This window comes from Bos indicus, chromosome 9 (genome assembly GCF_029378745.1).
Source record: "Bos indicus isolate NIAB-ARS_2022 breed Sahiwal x Tharparkar chromosome 9, NIAB-ARS_B.indTharparkar_mat_pri_1.0, whole genome shotgun sequence".
In the NCBI taxonomy this organism is placed as follows: Eukaryota; Metazoa; Chordata; class Mammalia; order Artiodactyla; family Bovidae; genus Bos; species Bos indicus.
The window spans coordinates 92,273,227-92,299,846 of record NC_091768.1 but is presented as its reverse complement, the minus strand read 5'-3'; the positions used below and the strand labels follow the sequence as shown (position 1 = coordinate 92,299,846).

General features: G+C 43.9%; 1 protein-coding gene across 7 annotated transcripts in view; it reads right to left on the bottom strand.

Moving 5' to 3' along the window:
* Positions 1–26,620, bottom strand: part of TIAM2 (TIAM Rac1 associated GEF 2) — a 236,290-nt gene that overhangs the window by 49,340 nt on the left and 160,330 nt on the right. For all 7 annotated transcript variants that reach the window (XM_070796428.1, XM_019967625.2, XM_019967622.2 and 4 more), the window contains 5 exons: positions 25,304–25,408; positions 25,026–25,104; positions 22,272–22,364; positions 21,430–21,693; positions 1,593–1,696 (listed from right to left, as the gene is read on the bottom strand). In XM_070796428.1, coding sequence (XP_070652529.1) covers positions 1,593–1,696; positions 21,430–21,693; positions 22,272–22,364; positions 25,026–25,104; positions 25,304–25,408 — 645 coding nt within the window. The remainder of the gene's footprint in view (positions 1–1,592; positions 1,697–21,429; positions 21,694–22,271; positions 22,365–25,025; positions 25,105–25,303; positions 25,409–26,620) is intronic.

The following is a 26,620-nucleotide window of genomic DNA, read 5'->3' as shown; positions in this document are numbered from 1 at the left end:
CCCCATCCCCCCAGCCCCACTACGAAGGCCACCAGTCACCCGAGGCTGTGCCACTGGCCATGACGAAGGGACCAGCTCCTGGCAGCATTAGTTGAAACCCAACCGGGGTGTGGCCAGGCTATATATTTTATTCAAATGCCTGTGATGGTTTATATTTCCTCCTTCTTGCTTTGTATTTAAGATGAAAGTGAGAGAGAAAAAACATGAATAATCTCAAAGTCAGTTAAAACTGGACTCTGTACTAAAAGACATCATGTCAGACAGACCACTCCTGAAAGGAAAGCTGACTGCTGCTGCTGCTAAGTTGCTTCAGTCGTGTCCAACTGTGCGACCCCATAGACGGCAGCCCACCAGGCTCCGCCATCCCTGGGATTCTCCAGGCAAGAACACTGGAGTGGGTTGCCATTTCCTTCTCCAATGCATGAAAGTGAAAAGTGAAAGTGAAGTCGCTCAGTCGTGTCTGACTCTTTGAGACCCCATGGACTGCAGCCCACCAGGATCCTCTGTCCATGGGATTTTCCAGGCAAGAGTGCTGGAGTGGGTTGTCACTGTCTTCTCTGGAGAGCTAAGAACAGTTAAAAACGCAGGAAAGGAATGTGACAAGCATTGGTGAGGATGTGGAGAAATAGGAGCCGTCGTACATTGCTGGTAGGAACAGGAAACGGGTGCAGAGTGGTCTGAGCTCAACAGTCGGACTGCTCCGCAGAAAGCTAAACAGAGAACTACCACATGACCCAGCAATTCCACTCCGAGTGGCATACCCAAAAGGAGTGAAAACAAGCTTTGAAACAGATATTTGTATGGTGGTGTCACTGCAGCATTACTCACAACAGTCTAACGGTGATCCAATCAGTAGATGAGTGGATAAACAAAATGTAGTATATACATACAATGGAATATTAATTGGCCATAAAAGGAGTAACGTTCTGATACAGGCTACCACACGGAGGAACCTCAGAAACATTACGCAGAAACAAAAGGACAAATATTATATGACCACACTTCTATGCGATAACCAGAACAGGCAAATGAGAAAGTATAATGGGGGTTACCATGGGATGAGGGGGTGGTATCAATAGGCAGTTATTGTCTAACAGGTACAGGGTTTCTACCTGGCAGGATGAAAAAGATCTGGAAATGGTGATGGCTTACACTACACCGTGAATGCACTTAATGCCACTGACATACACTTCAAAATGGCTATGACCGGAAACCATCATATGTTTTGTGTATTTTACCACAACAAAAAGACAACATCCTTAAAATAACCTTCAGCAAAATAAAAGTAGTAAAGGAAAATTTTAGTCATTTTATGTGACCTTCAGAATACCTGAACACAGATTCTCCTTGTCAAACCACCCTAATGTATGAATGGCCACATTTGCCCTGCTCTTCAGAGTCAAGGATTCCTACTAGAACTTCACTTTCAATAAAGAAGGAAACTATTTTCTTTAAAAAAAAAAAGAAAAAAAGTGTGTTGGCCATTGGACCTAGGGGTAGGATAACTCCATCTTTTTTTCCCCCACCTCAGGTGCAGGCAGGAATTAACACCTGCCTGCTATGTCCTTCTTTAGGATTTGGGACAGTCTTACCCTGAATGTCTGCTCCTTCTTCTCCCTGTGGGAAACCTGATCCAGTGTGCCATCAGTCTGACTCCTTTTCAGGCCAGTTGTGACATCGGGGACGTTGCTGAAATCTGCATGAAAAGTGACAAAAACATAGGCGAGTTTGGCCATCTGCACAGAATGGTAGTGACTAGCTTAAAGGCTCAGATAGACAAAGAGAGCAAAGGAAAAAATGAAAACCTAGAAGGCAGGACATCATGGTCCTCAGTGATACAGTAGTTAGCATATGCACAGCTGGGCTTCTGAAATAGACCTGGGCCCTGGCTAATGGAAGCAGCATCATCTGACTGTTTGCTCAAAGAAGGCCAATGACCAATCAAAACAATAACTTAAATGCCTGGCTGATTTTGTCAAACTTGACTGTTGTGCAAACTTCACTAAGTACTTTATATAAAGTGTTGCTCACTTCCCTTTATTTTTGGCTAAGTGATGGTAAAGGATAACTGGGTAAACCAGGGATGTAGCACCATAGATTCTTATTACAACCCACAACCTGCTCATTTGCAAGCATAATTGTTCTTTTTCTGGCATCAACCACAACTGCAATGTAAATCGAAAGTCCCAAGAGGAACAGCAAATCTTCTTAACTTCCAGAGTCAGGGTTAAGAAATAATATAAAAGGTTAAGAAATGATATAAAAGGTTAAGCAGAGCATGTGGTTTTCCAATCTGCACTTATACATGTACACTATTTTCAACAGTTCTTTCCAGGGGTTCTCAAATTAAACTCAAGAAAGATGAAATGACCACCTTCTATCAAAACCACACACAGGTTTTCATTCTAATTTTTGTATTTAGTAGACTTTCCCCTCAAGTAGGCAAAACCATATGGTTTCTGATTCCAGTTAACTATAACAAGCCATAAAACTCATACCTGTCTGAGTTGATCTAGGCATAAAAGACAGGGATAGACGCTGGCAAACCATCCAGCATGTGGGGGGCAAAGACAGTGGGCTCTAGTAGACCTTTAGAAGCTATGGGAGCCCTAGGAGGTTGATGGAACTCATGGACAGAAATGCTGGTCCAAGATCCAGGCTGACATTACCAATCACTACACAAGAGGAGACCTAAAGAAAATGTCTTAATGGTCTACAGAATTCTAGAGCTCTTATTTCTTCTTTCTTTTACTTCTTCTAACACCCCAACTCCACCCAGAAAAGGACCACATTGTCTAAGCCACACTTCATTGTTGTTGGCTGTAGAGTAAGTTAGCCCCATAATGCAGTGCTGATCACAAAAGCATGAGCCATCCCCGAGCAAATTTTAGGAAGCAACGACAGATGGGGATACCGAACTCACCTCTCCAGGCCCCTAACACCGCACCAGAGAACAGTCCACTCGCCAACAGGCTGACCACGTGAGAAGCAAGGTCAGACTCTAGACCAAACGTGATGCACCACTGGTCCTCCACCACTGAGGCTGATACACGCACCTCTGTGTAAGGAAGACCAACCAAGCGAAAACAGGCCACATTCCTACTGTATTCAGCACAAACGCACCTCTCCATCCATGCATTCAACACGCACTTTCTGAGAACAGGCCCTTTTCCAGGCACTGTGCAAGGTGCTGGATATACAAAGATGATGAGACGCAGTCCCTGCTCTCAGGATGTGCTTCTGATGCCGGAGGCGGGAGACAGAAAACAAGCACAGCAAACTACCAGAGATGACGTGAGAAGAAGCCACACAGCCGAGTAGGGCCACTCTGGGAGGAAGTTAATTCTCCCTGGGGCCCTAACAGCATTCAGAGCAAAGCAGACACCTCAGCAAAGTCTTAAGAGGGGATAGTGGGGGCCAGGGAGGGGAAGGTAGCCCAAGGGTAGAGGAATTGAATGGAAGGCGGGACTTGGGCAGAAAAACAGGCCAGAAGTCACAGCAACAGAGAGGGAACGAGGAAGAAGGATCCAAATGAATGCAGAATAGCATGAACACATGGAAGTCAAGTGAACAGAGAGTCTGTGCAAGTCAACTCCACGGGTCTCCTCTTTGCCACCTATTTCATGAAAGGATATGCAGACAAGGAAGGCATGAAGGCAGAGTGTGGCTTTCATGTCTCAGGTGACAGGGTGGATGGGTACAGGATGGGGCAGGAGTGGGCAACCCAAGATTGGCTTTGCCAGAGCTGAACCTGAGATGCACGTGGACCATCCATCGCAACACACCCAGGTGTCTGGTAGTGCAAGAAAGGTCTGCACAGGAATGCGGCTTTGGAGCCATCATCATGCACTTGGCCCTGAAGCCACAGGGATGGATGGTGCTCCCCGGGGAGAATGTGCAGAGTGGGACAAGAACAGGACCAAGGAGAGAACCCTGGAACCACCAAGCCACTGTGCACAGGGGAGGAGAACTCTAGAGAGAAGTCACAGAGAAGTACAAGGGAATCAAGAGCAATGTCACAGACGCCATGAGATAAAAATGTACATTACCTAGGCAACAGAGTCAAATTTGCTTTATGTCTGCCTTTATCTTAAAAATAAAAAGCTCCAATATTTCCAAAGAGTTGTATTAAATACAGGACACGCAATCAACACATTTATCCATGATGATGATTTCTATAGCACCTACTCTGTGTCAGGTACGCACTAAGTTCTGGGGACACAAAGATGAAGGTGACCTCAAGTCCCCTGAAGATCTCAGAGACATCACGGCCACAAGGAGCCTTGGAGCCCCGAGGCGCCAGATGGATGCTGGAGAAAATAACACGGCTGATGTCAAAAGCGGGTGCCAAGTTTGAGTTCTGAGTCATCTCTTCAACATATTCACAAAATTTTGGAACTTAGATGCTGGAAACTCCCAGAACCACCTTTTATCTCTTACAAAGGCAAAGTGCTTACCTGCTAACAGAACATATTTCATGCCCTTCCTCTCCAAAGCCAGCCCATCCCAGGACAAAAGGCTTTACTATGAATCAGAGAGGTGCCACTTAATTGCATGGAGCCCCTGGGTGCAGCTGGCATCCTCTCTGAGGCAAGACCTGAACAGGAAGGATCACAGGATCCAGTTCCCACCAAGGCTGGACCCTGGGATCCCAGAGGAGGACACAGCTCTGCCAAGACAGGAAGTCTTGGAGCTGTTCTGCTGCCCAAATTGCAAGAGGGTGACTGGTATCTGGATCCACAGACTCTCTGGGGTGACTGACTCTTTCACCAGCCCCCCGACAATGAGCCAGCTCTGTCCTGGAGGTGACAAAGCACAAGGAAGCCCAGCTTGACAAGTGTCCTCCACCTTGGATCTGGGTCCAGGAGCCTTGGATTTCAACTGAACCTTGGTCCCTGTCTGTAAAAAGAAAAAAAAAAAAAAGCAGCATGCCCTTGGTATTCTGACTAGAGGAGAAATGAGAACAAAGTAGGTTCTGGAAGAAGAGCAGACCGGCTAAAAAGAAGTGTAGGCCGGTACAATTCGAATGCTGATTTACAAAGTGGTTTTAAACAGGCACTGCGCTGACATCCTGTCCTGGGTGCCAAACGCCTGTGTATAGCCCCACTTACACTCTGCCCACGGCCTGAGCACCAGCTGCTAAAGTGAGTAAATATATCCTTCCCCTCCCAGCCAAAAATGGGCTCCCCACCTTTGGAGAGCCTCCATGCGGTCCTGCCCCCTTGACACTGAGTTGGATCACTGGATCCCTATCACAGAACCCCAGGCACGTGCTTCCTGCCCACCCCAGGCTCTGCCGCTGCAGAACAGATGTTCAGACGCACAGGAGTCCTTAGCCACTGTGGTTGTAAATAATGAAAGATAACCAAGTTGCAAACTCAAGTCAAGACATTTATTTATAACCGGTAAATACACTCTTTTGTTTTTCTCACCTTATTCCCTATGGAAATTAATAATTTGGGGTGAGGTCTAGCAATTCAAAATATCTAACATCTGGTGCTGGAGAAGCCTCTTGAGAGTCCCTTGGACAGCAAGGAGATCAAACCAGTCATTCCTAAAGGAAATCGACCCTGACTATTCATTGGAAGGACTGATGCTGAAGCTCCAATATTTTGGCCACCTGATGAGAAGGAGCCGACCCATTGGAAAAGACCCTGATGCTGGGAGATATTGAAGGCAGGAGGAGAAGAGGACAAAAGAGGATGAGATGGTTGGATGGCATGACTGACTGAACGGACGTGAGTTTGTGCAAATTCCGGGAGATAGTGAAGGACAGAGAAGCTTGGCATGCTGCAGTCCATGGGGTCGCAAAGAGTCAGACATGACTTAGTGACTAAACAACAACATCTAATTGGCTGACACGAGCTTCTGCTCAATGGTGAGCAGAGATGTCTCAAGTCTTAGGCTCCATTCCTCCGTGTGGACCACGAATTCCATTTATTCACTGCCTGGTCAGATGGGCACTGCACGTTCGTGGGGCACCAGGCCCTATGTCCGTGTGGCACACGAGCCCAGCCCCAGACCTCTCTCTCTTAAAAACACACATTTTTAGAGAGTAATGACATCCTGGGCAGGCTATACCAGGAGTTGACTGTCCCCTGCTTTCTTGCACTCTCTATCGTGTCTGTGGGGGACTGAGGGAAACATGGGACTTCAGGTATGAGACCCCTGGAAACTCAGTATCTTCCAGTTCTGAGCATCAGTACAGACCCCACAGGTAACACAGTCAGCCAAGTAACTGGCAACCCCAAACTCTTTATAATAAAGGGCAAACACCTGTGTTCAATAACATCCTGGGTACTTACTTAAAATCAGAAATGTTAGGGCTTCCCTGGTGGCTCAATGGTGAAGAGTCCAGCTGCCAATGCAGGAGACAGGGGTTTGATCCCTGGTCCAGGAAGACTCCACATGCTGTAGAGCAACTAAGCTTGTGCGCCACAATTACTGAGCCTCTGTTCTAGAGTCCAAGAACCGCAACCACTGAGCCTACGTGCCGCAACTACTGCAGCCTGAGCACTCTCGAGCCTGTGCTCCACAATGAGAGGAGACACAGCCGTGAGAAGCTCATGCACCGCAACTACAGAGTAGCCCCACTCGCTGCAGCTAGAGAAGAGACTGTGCAGCGATGAAGACCCAGCACAGCCAAATACATACATTATTTAAAAAAACAGAAACATCAGAATAAATGTTAAAGTTAAGGTCACTTCGCCCACTCGGCCTGTAATCTAAATTCCAAGTTTATATTTCCGTCACTTCCAAATTGAGTTGAACAGTTAATATGCAGGAGTGTGAGCTTGGACATTCATTTCCCCTGGGCCCATAAGAAGCAATAGGCTATCTGGGTACTAACTCTGATGTGCACAAAGGGGACTCTCATGAAACAGGTAATACTGGGGGCCAGGAGGAGGGCTTGGAGGTCTTGGCGGGGCGGGGGTGGCCCTGCCAATCTCTCTGGCTGCTTACTCCCTCCAGGAACCTTCACTCTGCTCAGCCAGCAACCAGGATGTCGGCTCATATGACTGATGCCTCCCCACCAGCCTGGTCTTGCCGGCTGCCTCCTCCTTACCCAACCAGGCAACAAGTTCCTCCCAGTCTCTGACACCCACCCAGGTGGCTGTCAGCAGCGCCCAGAGACACCCGGCGGCTCCCGGCTGTAGGAGGGTGGGCGAGGTGCTCTGCCCAGACCTCAGCTGGTTCCCAGAAAAGAGAGATCCAGAAAGTCTGAGCAGGCCGCCTGCATTCTCAGGAACAGCAACTCTAAGAGGAATCGAGTTAAAAACTCAGTATTATATCAATCCCAAGGCCAGAAATAAACTCACATGAGAGGAGAACATTTGTTTTCCCCTATTTAATACAATAAGACTTAAAAAAAAAAAAAAAAAAGAATTAATGGTAGTCATAGCATCAGGACAAGCTCTGCTTTGGTTTGTGGGCTGAGGAGTGATTTGAAGGAGATTGAAAGGATAAGCAATGAGGATGGGAATTATTTCAAAAATGTGCTTTTTGTGCTTGAAAGCATATTATATACTGATTCTCATTTCTCAAGCTCCAAAGCCCCCCTTTTGATGATACATACTTTTACTATATTGAAATAAAATTCTCTAACATAGGCTACCCCCACATCTAATTTCACAAAAAAATAATAAATGCCTTAACAGCAACATAAGAAGTAATTCCCTGGTGGCTCAGTGGTTAGGACTCTGTTTCCACTGCCCAAGGGTGTGGGTTCAATTCCTGGTCAGGGACTAAGATCCCAGAAGCTACTCAGCAAGGCCAATAACAGCAACAAAGGAAATTCCCTGGTGGTCCAGTGGTTAAGAATCTTCCTTCCAACGCAGGGAATGCGGGTGCGATCCCTGCTTGGGGAACTAAGATCCCACATGCGTGTGTGCATGCTAAGTCACTTTAGTTGCATCCAGCTCCGTGTGACCCCATGGACTACAGCCTGCCAGGCTCCTCTATCCATGGGATTCTCCAGGCAAGAATACTAGAGTGGTTTGCCACGTCCTCCTCCAGGGGATCGTCCCGATCCAGCAATGGAACTTGCGTCTCTTCTGTCTCCTGCATTGGCAAGCGCGTTCTTTACCACTAGCAACACCTGGGAAGCCCAAGGCCCCACATGCCACGGGGCAACTAAGCCCCATGCCACCCAGTGAAATTGAAAAAATAAAAACATCCACCACAAGGGAAAAAAATTAATGGAAAGTAACACACTTTTGTTTAAATACATGTCTCAATATGTAAATGCTTGGACACAACCACTCTAGCAGCTGTGATGAAGCTGTGAGAAGCCTGCCCACAGAGATTCACAGGGAACGTCTCCACTTCATCAAAGACCAATGGCAGCATGTCTTGGTGGAGATTTAAATGCCTGTAGGGCACTGCCAACTAGATGCCTCTAGCTGTGGCATGGGGGTTTAGTTGCCCCATGGCATGTGGGGCCTTGGGCTTCCTAGGCGGTGCTAGTGGTAAAGAACCCACTTGTCAATGCAGGAGATATAAGAGACGGAGGTTCCATCCTTGGGTCGGGAAGATCCCCTGGGGGAGGGCATGGCAAACCGCTCCAGTATTCTTGCCTGGAGAATCCCATGGACCTGATTTTTCCAAGCGGGCAAAAACTCTTGACAAAGTTCTGAACAAAACAAAGATCAAACTTCCCTTGATGTACTGAGGTGTTGCACTCCTAGAAAATTCAAAGTACCCACAGTACCCTACGGAGAAGGCAATGGCACCCCACTCCAGTACTCTTGCCTGGAAAATCCCATGGATGGAGGAGCCTGGAAGGCTGCAGTACATGGGGTCGCTGAGGGTCGGACATGACTGAGCGACTTCACTTTCACTTTTCACTTTCATGCACTGGAGAAGGAAATGTCAACCCACTACAGTGTTCTTGCCTGGAGAATCCCAGGGATGGGGGAACCTGGTGGGCTACCGTCTATGGGGTCACACAGAGTCAGACACGACTGAAGCGACTTAGCAGCAGCAGCACAGTACCCTATAGCCGTGGGGAAGAAATAATCTGTGTCCGTTTGTAAAATGGACCTGGTTCATGTGGTTCTCACCATGTGAATGTCCAGGAGCTCATCTCTGCAGAGGTAGCGGCTGATCTGAACAGGCAGGACATCCTGTACCACAACCCCAAGCAGTAAAAAGCACCTTCCTCCAGTTCATATGAAAACCAAAAACAGACCCATACGCTTACAAAATATCACTGATGGGCAGCGCCTTGATGGCTGAGAACTGCCCCTGCCTCTCTCGATGCCTGGGACTTCAACTTCACCTCTGGGAGGGTCAGTGACATCAGAGAATACCACCTATACCAAAAACCACACAGTTCACAGCCAGTGCAAAGGGCATGCTAGCTCCTCACTTCCTTAAGAAAGAGGACATACACGCACTAGAGCAATTTAAAGGACAGCACTCTGATAAATAATGTAGAATATTTAACTGGGATTTTCGTCTTGGGATAAAAAATGTCTTGTCTGATTAATCATTAGCCCTTCGACTTGCTCTGAGTTGAAAACTACAGAACGATAATCTTCTATGAAGATGATGGAAAGAAAAATCTAAAAAATAATATCAAAGAAGTTACAAGTAAATAATAAATGGTTTAATCAAGTTTTCAACCACAGAATCTCCTGTGGCATGAAAGCTGTACATCCTTGACAGTTAACAGTTTTATCTCTACATTCATCCCTCAGTATCAGAGGGGGGCCAGTTCTAGGACCCTCAGGGAAATCAAATTCGAGGATGTTCAAGTCCTTTACAGCACAGAATAGTTATTTTCCATTCACGGTTGATTAAATCCGAGGATTCAGAACTTACAAGTAAAGAGGGCCAACTGTAGTTACGTTCAGGCAACACAATTTGGTCTAGAGCCACACCACCCATAATGTGCTCGATCTTGTCAGGTATACAGCTCGTGTCAATTATATTCTTAATCTACTCAATTTATTCAGTTTCTCAGAATTTCTACTCTGTAATTTCATAAATGAACAGCTTATAAAGAATCAATGAATTTTACATCTGAAAAGAATCTTAAAAAGTATCCAATTCCTTCATCTTATCTTCATCTTATCCCGTATCTTGTTATTTAAAACACCATGAGTACCTACCATTTTAGGAAAAGGTAAAGATTTTGGTAAATGAAGGCTGCCCGTAGAAGGAAACAGCATTTCGTAAATTCAAAATTACAATATTTTTTCAGTTCTCCAAGCTTCACCCACTATATAAAATTCTAAACTAACGTTTCCAACACACATTGAGCATCGACTTCATTTGCACAGAAAAGCTTAACGTCTCTCACTTTTTAATTTCAACTTGCAGGCTTTGTATACCATTCATCATTTTTAATTAACTCAGATTTCCCTACATTTTGGTCATGCTTTTACTTAAAAATGCAATGGTTTGCGACATCTTTCATTAATGATATTGATGTGCACTGTCATTCAGGCAAATATTAATTGTCATCGATCAGTGAAAGACAATGAAATCAAACTATTTAAATAAAAAACAGAAGGACTATACAGTGAGAGAAAAAATAGCTATATTTGTTGACTATATTCAAAGGCTAGTCAAGTCCTAACCTGCACCATTAACAAACAGATCACTATTACTTTATGTTCTTCTGACAAAGATAAAAAATAATCTACTTTTCAGAAGGTATCTGGGACTCTACATTTCTTTATTGTTATTATTCTTGTGTCAAGGAAATTCAAGGCAGCAGTTTGAATATCATCATTAAGCTTGTAGAGAAGGAAATTCTATCATAACAGAAATGCCATCCAGAAAAATGCAATTTCACAAATCTTCCAAGTGCACTTGACCTCAGGTCATTCCAATTGGTGACGTTCTTGACAATGCAAGGTCTCTGGCGATAAACAGAGAGAAGTAAATACTGGTACTAAATGTTTCTTAATAGCAGGCTGCCATGATTTGATTCACTTATCTTGTGATAAATATTCTCAGCATCTGAAAGGACATTTAGAGGAACAGGACTGTGGCGGGTGTTTCCAAGGCAGGCATGTGCTGCAGGCCACCTCCATGCACATTACAATGGGGTGGCTTCGGAGGCCTTCCTGGAGGAGGGCGAAGGAACACAGGTGTGCCCATGCTCTGGTGCTCCAGGAGGCTCTGGCTGGGGGGGAGGGAGGGGGGCCTTCCATGGCACATTATCTGGGTCCTTGGTGGAAAGTACAAAGTCCATGGCAACAGGATGTTCAGCCAAAGCTTTTGTTCCACCAGAACCTGATCCCTGCAGAGCTGGGAGGACCACCCAGATGTCCCAGTTATATTCAGAGGCATGTAACATACACCACTGCATTTCTGATACTTAAAGAACTTTGATAAAGAAGTATGTAAGTTCAAAACCCTGACAAGCTATTTAGCTGGAATTCTATTCAAGACCCTGAGGACTTCCCCAGTGGTTAAGAAGTCCAAGGCAGGTAACACGGGTCTGATCTCTAGTCTGGGGAGATTCCACATGCCACGGGGCAACAACGCCCACGTACCCTTCAACTACTGAAACCTGAGTGCCCAGAGCTTGTGCTCTGCAACGAGAAGCCACCCAGTGAGAGGCCTGAGCAACTGGCAAGCAGCCCCCACTTGCTGCGACTAGAGAAAGCCCAAGCAAAGCAGCGAAGACCCGGGGCAGCCATAAATAAATAATTTACAAACTTAAAGACCCTGAAGAAGAATCCTAGCAACAAATTACTCAAAAGTTTCTACTGGGGGATGTGCTGTAAGAAAAAGGAAACCTGAAGATCACCTCCTACTGTACGGTAGGATTAAAGAGGGTTTACAAAGAGCATTATTCAGCCATAAAAAGGATGAGTGCTTCATGCAACAACATGGATAAAGCTAGAAAACATCATGCTAAACAAAAGGCAGACACAACAGGCTACATATTGTACAATCCATTTCTGTGAAACAGCTGAACAGGCAAGTCCATGGAAACAGAAAGCAGAGAAGCAATTGTCGAGGGCTGGGAGGAGCAGAGAGGAGGGGAGACTGCTGATGGGCACAAGAGTTTCTTTTCTTTCCATTTTTTTTTTTGTGGTGATGAAAATGTTCTGAAATTAGATAGTGGTGACAGTTGCAGAACTTCGTCAATATACTAAAAACCAGTGATTTGTACACTTTCAGAGGTGACTTTTATGGTATATGAATTATACTTAACTTTTTTAAAAGGTAAAAATGTCAGTGCAGATTTTACAGGAGAGAAATTAGTTACAGGAAAATGCCACCATAAGTAGGTTTCAAAGAACCGAGTCACACGAAATATACGCTTGCATTGCTACAAGGTGAATGAAAATCAATGTGAATTATAGAGAAAGAGAGGGAGAGGGAGAAATAGGAAGGAAGGAAGAAAAGTGTAAGAACAAAGATTAGTAAGATGATTACTAAACCATCAAGCTTTCCTTGCACTAAACAAGCCCCAAATGATCACAAGGCAGTTAATTCCTAATTGCAAGCCCCAGCCCCCAGAAAAAAACCCAGATAAGGAGGCAAGGGCCGTTATCAATCCAATTACACCTAAATTTGCTTTACTGCAGGATATATTATTATTGGGTTTTACTCCATGTGTGTTAATAGAGGAATATTTAAAAGGGGGGGAAAAAGTGGTTAAAATCCTGTTCCCCTACATGGAAGGGAAAAACAAGAAGAAACAGTTCTCGCCCAAGGTCACTGACTGTGACCTTGTCCAAGTTACCAGCAACTTAATGTGTCTCTGTGCCTTGACTTACCCAGCTGTGAAAGAAAAACACTAATAACACATCTCTGCTACATAGGGTGATGTAAGGGGTAATTAGTGCTCTTAAGGTTCTTGGTGATCTTTATGTTTGAGACAGCCTGCTATTATGACGAAGCCTTAACGAACACCTTCTCTCCAGCAGTCAAGACCTGATTCTATTTAAAGACGTAATTTAATGAGATTTGTTGCAAAACCAAATGGAATGCTTGATCCATTACTTCGCTTTTTTCGCTTCATAAGCTTGTGTGATAAATGCACATTCCTATAATTGTTTAACTTGGTGCTTTAATCATATTAAATAACTGAATTTTTGAAAACGAAAAAATGCTAAACTGTCTCATCCAATCCTTCACTTTTAGAGGCATTAGAAGATGAGGAATTAGAATATGCCCAAAGCCAAGCATGAAGGCTGGAGCTGCCCACCCCATGGGAGCTGTGGTTCTTTATTTTTGTCTCTCTGCCAGCGAACACAGTGCTTGGCACATAAACACCATGCATCATCTTGGTGTTCTGGAGGCCAGGAAACTGAACTTGGTCACAGCGGGGCTGCATTCCACCGGCAGGTTCAAGGGGAGAGTGTTTCCAGGCCTTTTCCAACTTCCAGAAGCCTCCTGCATTCCTCGGCTCACAAGCTCGCATCACTTCAACCTCTGCTGATGTCCTCACATCTCTACTTCTGACTCTCCACCTGCTGTTACAAAGACCCTGTGATGACTTCAGACTCATCCAAACAATCCAGGATAATCCCCCCATCTCCAGACCCTTAACTGAATCACACCTCTGAAGTCCCTTTTGCCAGGTAAGCTCCTTTTGCCCTATTCACAGGATCCAGAGGTAGACATTCCAAGGGGGCCTATTATTCTGTCTATCCCAACATGTATGAAGTAAAAACCAAGAAGAAAATTACCCCACCATGTCCCCCAACATTTAAGAGTCTCCAGGCCAGGATGAGAAAGACACAAGGGACAGTGATTACTTTGGGAGAGAAACTGGGTGGCCAAGGACAGAGTGGGAGAAATTTCTCTTACTTGCTTAACTAACATCTACATGCTGATGTCTACATGACATGGCCAGGCACAGTCTCATTGTTTCCAGCTATTAGTTCATTGAGCCCATAAAAACAGACTAGACTATTTTACCATTGTTAAAAACTCAGCATAGACAGCGTAAGTGACTTGCACAACCAAATCCATCCAGTTAATAAATGGGTAAGCCTGGAGTCAAGGCTTGAGCAAGTCTGGCTACTTGCTCTTAACTACCATTTCTAAACAGCTTAGAGGGACTTACCTATCACAGTTTAACTTTTTATCCTGCTGGAATTTCACACCATGCCCATATATGTATTAAAGATCTGAAAAACTAAAGATATAGCCATGACAGAGCTGTCTCTAGAAGTAAGAGCTAAAAACGAGATGTCCATACTTGGTTCTTCCTGAGTCCAATTCCTCCCTGGGGAAGAATTAAGTCAGGAACATAATTCATTTGCAAAGAAGGGGAACAAAACTGGAAATGCAGACAAGCACCATTTGGCAATCAGTACTTGTAACATCCACAGGAAGGGTCAGACCTTTTTTTCCCCTCGTGTGTAACCGGCTATATAATGTTTCCTCTTTCCGATAATAGCTAACAGCTTCACAGAACTGCTGCCTCACAGAGATCTGGCTCACTCTACATGCACAGGTGACTGCATTTGATCCAGTCATTCCAAAGTCTCAAATGGCTATTTTAAAAGTGACATATCTAACAGAAATTACATGCCCTGTTCTTTAGAGAAATTCTGTAGATTTTAACCTGAAAAATGAATTTGCATACCATGTTAGGAGAGAGAAAATAGGACTGGTTCTACTCAAAATGCTGGCAAATTTAATTTACCAGCTTCTCCCTCAGCTCCAACATTGCCTCATCCTCAGGGCTACAGGCACCTCCTCACCCCCAGCTGTCCTGATGCCAGGCTAGTCAAACCTCTGAAGGGGATCTGCGAGGACCACACCATTAGTGGACATAGCATTACAGTGCTGAGGAGTACTTTGCTTTTATAGGAACCAACAGTAATTCACTTGTTCTTTCTTTCCCCCCAAAACATGTATTTGAGTCTGTATTTTACAAGGGACTTCTGATCATTAAAAACAACACTGTGCAAGCCAAAGGAACGAAGCTCTAAGAGTGAAATAATAAAGCCAATATGCAGAAGGTAAGAGTATCTACTCTGGAAGGATTTCAAGCCACACTTTGGTGCTCCTTAAGTGACCAGACAAACGCTCTGTATTTTCTGTAAGGCAGGGAAAAGTAAGGCCAATACTTGCTCCTTTCTCCACTTACTTGCCATGATATATTTGTTATAAATTCCAGGAATTCAGGGTTGTATACAATCTGGTCCCAATAGACTTTACAATGTTATTTCCCATTCGCACAGAGCCAGGTGGCCTCTGCTCTGGGCTGTGTCCCAGGCCACACACTCTATGGAACGCCCTCCCAGCTCCCACCACACACCTCCCAGTCCACAAAATGCCCATCTGACCCATCTGAGTTTGGCACTCAGACCAAACACTCACCTTCCTCCAGTCCTCACACCTCTCTCTTTGGATTCCTTTGCTCAAAATTAACAGAAGATCAGTGTTCGGAATTCTACCTCTGAACTGGACCTCTAAGTCTCTTCATTGAAAAGCTTTTTTTTTTTTAACGTGAACTATTATCTAAAAGTATTGTACTTTTTCTCTTCAACTATAAGCGCCTTGAGGGTAGAAAATAATGTCTGACTCACTGTTATATACCTGCAATGTTTTATGTTATTGTTTATTTGTTAAATAAACAAGTGAATAAACAAATGAATGGATATGGGAAAATGAAAACAAATTCCCCAACAACATTAGGCTTTATAAGGAGATTAGCACCCAAGGACCCTACTTACTGCTAACAGAAAGCTACATTGCTCACTCCCGCTAATAAAACTGAAAACTGTCTTCAGCACCATTGGAAGAAACTATGAACTCGGAGACCAAAGTTCTCTGTGTCCTGGTAAAATCAGTACTTCCCACTCAGATTTTTAAGAAAATTTTTACATGCACCCACCATCTTTAGAAACTTGACTTTGTTCTGACATCTGGGTATCTGGGGTGTCAGCCAGACAGACCTGGTAATAGTATTTTCACACACAAACAGGGCATTTTCTGAGCTCAATGTTGTTAGTCATCCTAAACCAGTCTATGGAAGCCGAAATGCCCTCACTGTCATAAACAGGAAATAAGCGGGTTTGCCACATCAGAGCTGGCTCTATAATTCTTCCCCTGGTGGAAAGCTGTATAACGGATACATACATTCCCAGGGGCAATTCATTCCAAAGAGCAAATTTGCATCTAAGTGGCTTCTGGTAGCTTGACAGTCTACACTACTTATACAGCAATTTAAAAAGGGACTGATTCAAAGTAGGGTGGGGAATTAAAAAAAGAGCCTCAGGCTGCAATTAGCTTCATCATCCTGTGAGAAGCATTGGCTGGGTTGACATTATCTACATGGAAGGAGGAACATAGGTCTTTTCTATTTTGTCTCCTGTTAAATATACCCCAACCCTAATGAGGCCAAATGAATAGCTGTTTATAGATGGAGAATACATGAATGCCACATCAAATTCAATGTTTACATAAAGACTTTATTCAGGAAGTCTATGCCCAATAAGACACTCTTAAAAGCTACTGAAATGTTTCAAAAGATGGCATACACTGGAAAAGGGACTTTTCAATATAAATCAGAAACAGCAATAACAGGAAGCCAGTATCAACAGGGCTGGCATGTCCGATGACTTCAATGGTGGCCTTGTTGGCTCAAAAATAACAGTGACTTATCTGGGGAATTCCAGCGGTAAAACTAATTCTCTGTATAAGAAGTCTTTCCAGATGATATTACTGTTCAAGTCAAAAACAGCCTCTAGACATTTCTTCTCTCTCTCTCCCCCTCTACTGTGGATAACCAGAACAAAAATTCAAACCCTTACCGGCAGGAATCAAACAGTCATTCAACCCTAAGGATACAACGGAACTTAGTACTGAGCACCCAACACTTCTCAGGGTATCCCTGCCCATTCCACTCTTCACAGCATCATGGGAATATCACAGCAAAGCCAGTGACTGATGGAAGTTCTCTAGTTCTCAGTGTATCAATCCACTGATTGAGGACTGTCTCCCAAGGGTGAGCTGAGACCCAATAAGGGGAACTAACAAACCAGTCTGCTGCCTCCTGAGTGCGCTGAGGACTGGCTCGGGGCTGGGGGCATGGGATCCCCGAATGAGAATACCAACACACAGGTACAAGTGTAGTCATTTTGGGGAACTTTATATACATTTATCTCATTTAATCCTCAAGACCTGGGCACAGAGGGGTTCAGGAAAGGAGGGGGTCGTACTGCTGGGGAGCAGACCACATCCTTCAGGCCACTGGCCTTGGCAGTGTGAGCGAGCCCTGGTCCAGCCTGAAGGGGGCTCTCTGGCCACAGGACCCAGGAATTTGAATTTCCACAAGGTCTTAAAGTGAGTCTTAAACACTGTTAAGTCTGAGAACCACTTCCCTAAACACTATACACATCATGAGTGTCAAGAAGGCCACCAGGATGCTTCTTTTCTAGAAAAGCATGAAACCTGAACAGAAACTCTATTATTTCCCAACTTTCATGGGACAGTCTCATGTACATATGCATGCCAAGTCACTTCAGTCGTGTCTGACCTTTGCAACCCTATGTACCGTAGCCCAGGCTCCTCTGTCTATGGGATTCTCCAGGCAGGAATACTGGACAGGGTTGCCATGCCCTCCTCCAAGGCAATATTCCCAACCCCGGGATCAAATCCATATCTTGTATGTGTCCTGTGTTGCCAGGCAGGTTCTCTACCACTACTGCCCACTTGGGAAGCCTATATATATATATATAAAGAAGGTTTTTTATTTTTTTCCCCAGCTCAAACCTGATCAAGAGACTAAAGCTAAATTTAGTACATATATTCTGGATACCTGAATCACACCTCAAGTAGACAGGAAGTTCTGAACTCACGTTGCTTACCCCAGGGCCTCCCGTATTTCAAGTACCCAGAAAGGTTCAGTGAATATTCAGCCCAGACAGTTAAAATATACCCAGAACAGTTGCTTAGGGAGACTTCTTCCTCCACTTTCTGATGTTCTTTCAGTTTCCATTAACAAAAACAAAGGCAGGTCTTCCCTTCCAGAGAGCCCGCTGTGTGGTTTTTATTAACAAGCAAAAGACTGGTTTCTTGGGGAAACAAAACAGTTTCCTTTGAGTGCCAGGCTGCCTCTGGCAGCGCTGGGAGCAAGCGAAATTTAGGGAAAGGCAGACTCTGAAACGACCACTCTTCAGTAACACTCAAAGTTGTATGAAAAATTGTTTTTCAAAATCATTTAAATTACTTTATGTGTGTAATTTAAAAACTTAAGCATAAAAAATGGGACTACTGTTTCCTAATTCATCACCAAGGCAAGTCAAGGTAACCTGTAACGAGACAGCGAGCTCACGGTGGGGAAGGGGATGGGAGACCCCCGTGTTCAGACTTCCTGCCCCCAAGGAGCCGGGCTGGAGGTGCAGAGACTCAGACTGGCTCAGGCTCACGGCAGCCCCATGGGCCAAAATAAGCCTCGTCGTCCAGATGAGGAATCCAGGTTCAGAGTCCTCATTTGAGCTCCCCCAGACGCAGAGCCCAAGCCAAGTTGTGGGTACAGAAGCTTATCTAGAAGGTGATCCCAGGAAGCCCAAGTGAGGGACAGCGGCCAGCGAGAGGGCAGAAAGCGTGTGAAAGGCGTGAGATAAGAAACCGACTGCCCTTGTATCTGGAAGAACTGTGGGGCGCACCCCAGAACCGTCTCAGCAGTGGACAGGGAGGCTGGGGTATCATCCACCGACGTCCACCCCTCCCTGGCTGAGCGCTGCCCCCAAGGTCACATAACCTGTAAAGGGCAGGCCCAAACTCAAGCCCAGATGGGGTGGGACTCAAAGCCTGAGTGCCTGTCACCTAGCCACTCAGCCCACCCCCACCCCACCCCCATCACCCCATCACCCCCACCATCACCATCACCCCTACCTCCATCATCCCCACCACCCCTACCCCATCCCCCATTACCCCACCCCCACCCCATCACCCCCACCCCATCACCCCCATCACACCCACCCCACCCCCATCATCACCCCCACCCCACTCCCCCACCCTGATCACCACACCACCCCCACCTTACATTTCCACAAACACGACTTCTCATGTCAGGCTCAGCTAACAAGTTGCCTCTTTTTCCTCCTCTCTCCCCTCCCTTAATTTCTTCTCCCCCAACCTTCAAAACAGACAGGCTTCCCTTGGAGACATTCACTCACAGGCATTTAACTTTCTTCACAGGCTACACAGCTACTTCAAAAAAGACAATAAACCAAGGGGGAAGGGTGGTGGAGGAGGGATGGATTGGGAGTCTGGGATTAGCAGATGCCCCCACTACCATACATAGGATGGATAATCAACAAACAGCTCAGGGCGCTATACTCAGCATCCTGTGATAAACCATAAAGGAAAAGAACATAAGAAAGAAGGTACGTATGTATATGACTGAGTCACTTTGCCAACACAGTATTGTAAATCCACTGTAATTCAATTTAAAAAAATCAGAAATTGATGGGGGTGGGGGAATAAATTCCATATTTGCCAAGCCTTTGGGAAAGCAGCCCCTCATGGCTGTTTTGTCTCCAACACAAGCGCATTACTGTGGAGCAGTGGAGGGGAAAGACAGAGGATCCCTGGGGAGCAGTCTCAGCCCCAAGGAGCACAGTCTCACCAGGAAACAGGGTGGTGATAAACCATCCAAGGAAGGATAAGGAGAGATATACGCTGCAGCCGCGGGGGCACCTGGAGCAAGACCGACAAGCACTGCCACAGTCTGGACACTCACTGGAAGGACGGATGCTGAGGCAGAAGCTTCAGCACTCGGTACCTGATGTGAAGAGCCGACTCATTGGAAAAGACCCTGATACTGGGAAAGATGAGGGCAGGAGAAGGGGGGTCACAGAGGATGAGACGGTTGGATGGCATCACCGACTCAATGGACATGAGTCGGAGTAAACTCCGGGAGATGGTGAAGGACAGGGAAGCCTGGCATGCTGCAGTCCATGGGGTTGCAGAGTCGGACAGGACTGAGCGACTGAACAACAACAGTCTGACTAAGCTAAGGCACCTGTGCACACAGACATGGGTGTCCTTAGTTACACAGCTGTAGCCTGTAAGAAGGGGTCCCTAGGCAGGTACTTAACGACCACCTAACATATCCAAGCCCTCTTCTTATGCTGTATCCTTGCACCAAAAGAAAAAGTAAAAAAACAAGATTAACTGACCTGCTTGATTTTCAACTGGTAGGGGAGGGGGAAAAAAGGAGTCAATTTGGCCTCTTTTGCTGCTTTCTGTAGAAATCCATTCCGGCAAGTACCAAAAGTTATCATAGACTCCGCAGTGATTTCTTATTATGATAAAATACAGAGAGAGATAACAGGCCGTGAATGTATCCCTCAAGAATAATGAGTCCAACGAATGGACACACCATGTCTTGTGTGGAACACAGGCCTGTAAAGCAGCCCAGGGGGACTTGAATGGCATCCCTAAGATAACCAGGTAATTAATTAGCTCCATCACATTTTTGGTTTTATGACACTGACTTTTATATGCCAATAGTCAATGTAATGGCATTTTAAATTGGAGGGAAATCTCTAGAGAGGAGGAAAAGGCAGCATATACCTTATTGAATCACAAATCTTACCATCTGATGTTTTAATACCAAAATGACCTAATAAACCTGCTTTATAATTAAATCGATCTTAACAACTTCTGTGTTTTTTTATTCATTTTTGGTGATCATGCAGAGATTTCCATTAGAAATCTGTTATGATTGTAATTAAGAATAAAAATGACTGCATGTGCTTGTCATGCTCAGTCGCCTGCGGGGGCTTGGCAGGCTCCCTCCCAGGTACAGAAGGGACCACGGGCTTTCAGTGTGAGCTGGAGTCTCTCATTTACCAGACTGTAAAAATACGAAATGTGTACCAATAATAGGCCCAGGAAGTCAAACCTTCAAATAACTGCCTCAAATGGAAATCTCACCTTTAAAAAAGTAAACTGGCATACAATTTTTTCATTTTCAAAAAATGAAAAAATTACAAAATTTTAAAATTCATGACCTATGTGAAAAATTTGCCATTTATTGAAAAAGTAGTACTCAACCAAACAGATTAAGAACTGAATTGCATGAACTGTTCTTAAAACCCAATAAATGACTGCAAAATGCTTTTGCCTTACACTCAACTAAACAGAAAAATCAACTTCGGCATTTATGTTGGCTTTTGTCTCCCTGAATAACCAAATAATTACGACACTAAATATCATGGGTGATTTTTTTTTTAAGACTGTAATTTTAAGGAATATTACTTTGTGCAAGAACAATTATTTTCTATTTTCACTAAAAGTGTTATAATTACTAAAATGCATGGAATTCTGTATCAAATCAGTTTGCTTGGCATCTGTGTTCTTCCCCTAAGAAATGAGAAAATATTCTTTGAACAGAGCTAAATAATCTCAGTTTGCAAGCAAACACAGCCTAAAAATATTATCTGGTGATACCAGCCGTGAAGAAAGGGAGAAATAACAGAACCTTACCATTTGCCGTATCCTTTTTAAAGTGATCCAGGAATTCCTCCAGAAGTTGGGACTGGTTAGGAGGGGGCAGCAGACCCTTCTGGTCCCGGGAGAACAGGTCACTGTCTGACCAGGAAGAACACAGAGTCGCTTTTGTGTCTGGTGGCCTGGCAATCAGAGTGAGCCCGACACTCTTCTCAGAAAACAGAGCCTCCATCTGCTTGAGGTCAAGATCAGACACGGCTTCCCCATTTAAGGTCATGATTTCATTGCCCTTTCTCAACCCTGAGGAGGAGGAAGGGGACACAGAGGAAGAAGAGAGAGAGATGACTGAGAGGAATATTTTAAGATGAAAGACGATTGCAAATTTGACCCGCTTAGTGTTCTCAAGGGCTCTTCTGTTGCTACCTTCAAAGATAGCAACAAACCCTGTAGTAATCAGATTCCACTGATAACAAATTTCAACTCTCTCAAGACTAGCATTAGAAGAAATAGTTTAAGAGTCACTCAATTTAATTAGTCCTCTAAGTGATGTTCAACGTGCTGGGAAATAACCTTTGGTGTGTCTGCCTGCCTGGCTGGCCCTCACCGTCTCTTTCTCCATCTACCTGGACACGTGCACAGGTACTCTGTATATATACTGTCTCTTTCAAAACCACACGCACAAACTCTCTCACTGTATACCCATATACGTGTGTGTGTGTGTGTGTGTGTGTGTGTGTACATATGCCTTGGCATTCAAAATCACTTTCTTTAAAATTCTAGGAGAAACTGTTTTCTGACAAAATCATGAGCAAATTTCACTAGCCAGACTGCACTGCACAGAATTAAGAGAGAAGAGAGATACCGCCTGCCACACGGACCTTCCCCATACGCCAGGCCGTCAGGGAGGACGTCACTTATAAAGATGCGGCTGAGATGCTGGTGCTCGTCCACCTGAGCAGTCACTGCAAACCCTAGGAAGAAAAATAAAAGGAGGAAACAAGACTAAGTTCCTGACACTAAGTATTTCCTTGACCATCTACATATTCCCGACATTATACATAAGCAGGGTATGTAGAAAGGCTAAACGACAGCTATTTTGAAAGCACAGATATCTAGGAAGGGCAGAAAAGGGGGAGAGTGTATCAGATCTAAAGGTTTAGGACTTTATGCTACATGAAAAAGTCAGCCCCAGTAGACAAAGGACTACAGGATTCCACTTCTCTGAGGTACTAGAGCAGTCAGATTTAAAGAGACAGAAAATAAAAGAGTGGTTGCCAGAGGCTGTGGAAGAGGAGAGAATGGGAAGTTACTGTTTTACAAGAGTCCCGGTTTTGCAAGATAAAAACATTTCTGGAACTAGGTGATGTTAATGGTTGCACAACAGTATGAATGTATTTAATGGCGCTGAGTTGTCATTTTAACCTGTCTTAACTGCTATGAAGGGAAATTATGATACGTGGTGTTGATTTTCAGTCACTAAGTCATGTCCAACTCTGCAACTCCACGGACTCCAGCATGCCAGGCTTCCCTGTCCTTCACCATCTGCCGGAGTTTGTTCAAACTCAGTGATGCCATCCAACCATCTCATCCTCTGTCACCCCTTCTCCTCCTGCCTTCAATCTTTCCCAGCAGCAGGGTCTTTTGCAATGAGTAGACTTTGCATCAAGTGGTCAAAGTATTGGAGCTTCAGCATCAGCACTTTCAATGAATATTCAGGACTGATTTCCTTTAGGATTGATTGGTTTGATCTCCTTGCTGTCCAAAGAACTCTCAAGAGTCTTCTCCAGCACCATGGATAGAAAGCATCAACTCTTCGGTGCTCAGCCTTCTTTAGGGTCCAACTCTCACATCTATACATGACTACAGGAAAAACCTTAGCTTTGACTAGATGGACTTTTGTCAGTGAAGTGATGTCTCTGCTTTTTAATATGCTCTCTAGGTTTGTCATACCTTTTCTTCCAAGGAGCACGTGTCTTTTAATTTCATGGCTGCAGTCCCCATCTGCAGTGATTTTGGAGCTCCCCAAAACAAAGTCTGTCACAGTTTCCACTGTTTCCTCATTTGCCATGAAGTGAATGAGTAGCCACCCATTCCCTTTCCCCAGGGGATCTTCCCAACCCAGGGATCAAACCTGGATCTCCCGCATTGCAGGCAGATTCTTTATCATGTGAGCCACCAGGGAAGCCCTATATTATGTGTATTTTGCCACAATTTAATTTTTTTTTTTTTAATTGAGATCAAAAAAGTCTTATTAAAATAAATTAAGTTCACTTCAATATAATATTTGTTAAGAAACAACTCTGTATGGAGCTAGGCACTTTGAGCAGGTGGAAAAATACTTGAGTGGATACTTCTTGCCCTAAATAGGATTGCATGGGACACCCAGGTGAGATGGCCCTTCTCTGAATGTGTCTCCCTCCATCCTCCAAAAGTGCCCTCATCTGTGATTCCACGGTGGGAATACACATTTTCATGTCTTGGTCCCATAATCCTGGGAGGTCTTTGACAGCAGGAAGAAAGGCATGTCCCTTATTTCTTCTGTGCCTCACACAGAGCCTGGGAGATTATGGTCACCAAAGGGTATTTTTCCAAGTATCTCCCATCAGTCATTCAAATGCAAAGAAGACTGACCAAAGGAGACCTTGGAGAATAGAGCGAGACCAACAGAAACATAGACAAAATGCTCAGAGGCCTTGAGAGGAAAACCAACATAACATCTGGGGCCAGACAGATGCCATAAAATTTAGAAACAAGGAACATCATTTTACCAAAAAACCCCAACAAATCATAAAAAGGAAATTTTTAACATATTACGATCAGGTTGTGTCATTTTAAGGGAAATAATTATATCAATATATCTAACAAGAAATAGTCTTTCTATGGAGATATCTACTGATCATTAACTGGCAGGCTACAGTCCATGGGATCACAAGAGTCCGATACAAGACTAAACCACAAGCACCATCATCTAATTATCAAGTTTCTCTGGAACAAGACAAAGCAAGAGACAGGAAGGAACTTTAAGACACGAGCACAGTTTATAAAGAGCCAAGTTTAAACACAGATGAACAGAAATGCAAGAATTAAATATTATGAAGTGATATGGATAATACTGACCCTTAATTATTAAACTGAAGGTAAAGCAATGGGTAAGGTTTCTTCAAGGAAGTGAGACCTTTAGTCAGCCTTTGAAGGACAAGTTGGATTTATACACTCAGAAAGAAGGGAGTAAGGGAGGGGAAAAATGGGGGCCAGTTCAGGCAGGTGAAGCGCTAAGACAAAGAGGCGGAGATGAAAGAACTGTTACATGAATCATACGTTAATCAGCTAAGAACTGTGCCCAGCACACAATAAACTCATTGCGTGGTTGTTATCACCATCACTTCAAGTTTCCCTTCGGTTTTTACATTCGTTCCTCTTAAGTGTTTTGGCATTTCCCCCCAATAATAATACATATATTTTTAGTCTGCTAATATAAATTAATAGGCATGAGGGAAGAGAAAGGAAGCTCAGAATCTCTTGTCATAGTTTCTGAAAATGGGAAGAAAAGAATATTAGGTCCAAAGATACTGGGGCAAACCAGGCAAGGATGGACCAGACGGTTCTCTGCTGAGTACGTTCCTCCTCCTTACCGAAGTCAGACACACCCCCGGTCTTTGTCAGCTGCACATCATACACGCTTAGTGGAAAGACTTCTATCTCATCATAAACCTACAAAAGGGAAGACCCGCAAAATCAGAGGATCTGAAGTCACAGTATCTTGCAAATTTATTTTGATTGTTTCCAAGCTAAATGACAATTTAAACAGAATTTTTTCCCCCGAATGACACTATTTTTTTAAATTAAGGGGCCATGGATGGGTTTCCTTGGCCCATGGATCGGTCCCTTACCAAAGCCGAAGAACACTCACCTGGTCCTGCATATATTCGTAGGGTGCAGGAATACAGTACTCAACGTTCTCGTCCACTAACTTCCGAAGTTGTAGGCCATAATGGCTGGGTTCCAACTGCCTCATCTAGGGAGAAAAAGACAGCTATTCAGATGTTAAATGTTCTTTCTAAATGCACCATTGTTCACTAAAAATAAAAGTGGAAATTTCTTTTAAAAATATCTTCTATAATATGCTGAGTTTAAGTATATACAAGAGCTCAAGTTTCAGTGTGCAAAAAAGAAAAAAGGGAAATTATTTTTAAGAAGATTTTCTCTAAATGATACCACTTATCACTAAAAGCAAGAGATGTATTTTGAAGCAGTGATGGTGGTCAGAACTGCTCTCTTTTAATAGACAGGTACCTAAATTTAAATTGTTTCCTGTTACTAATTTGTGAAATGTCAACCATCTCATACTCTGCAGACTTCAGAATTACGATTTCCTGTTCCAACCATTTTTCACAAGGAAAAGGTATATATAAATATATATACAGACACATAAATATATATATACACCCACACATTCTGTCTCAGACACATTTTCAACAATGAGAAATTATCTCAAGCCTATGTTCTAACTGGATCTAACTCACCCACTACATCTGACCTCCTCTATCAGAATATTTACCAACTTGATATTATTGTTACTGAATAATATTATTGACTGCCTGAATAATCACCTGACATAATGGAGCAAAAGAAAATTAAATTCATTAACAGTATAAGCTGCATATACAAATATCTGGAATCCTAGGGCGTAAGTCAAAGTGAAAAAGGAGGACTAAAATGAAAGATTATCTAATAAGCATTTGTGGTAAAGAGCTACCAAACTCGACAGTTTTTTAACCATTTCATATGTTTGCATTTTCTCTGAAAACTTAAAAATATTTCAGCTCTACTGCGCCATCTGGTGGTCTGAAAGCATATTATCTGATGCTGCTGAGTCGGTTTCATGGATCTCAGAGGGCTCTCTTGAAAATATATCATAAACTTTCTTCTCAGAAATAAAACCCAGTTTGAATAATGAATGAAACACCATCTCATAACAATCTCCATGAAGCAACTGTGAGTGGTATTGAGTGACTCATTTAATCCGGAGAAACTTGATAAAACTAGCATCAAATCAAACCACCGCAAAGTTCATGCCACTTTCTCACAGAATACCATCTATAAGTACCTTAAATAACAAAAGAGACTTCATAATTATCCCAGATACAAAGGTGTATATACAGAATTTCAGTAAAATAGCTGAAGTTCTTCATGAAGGCATTGGGCCATGACTCAACTTATTCCTCTA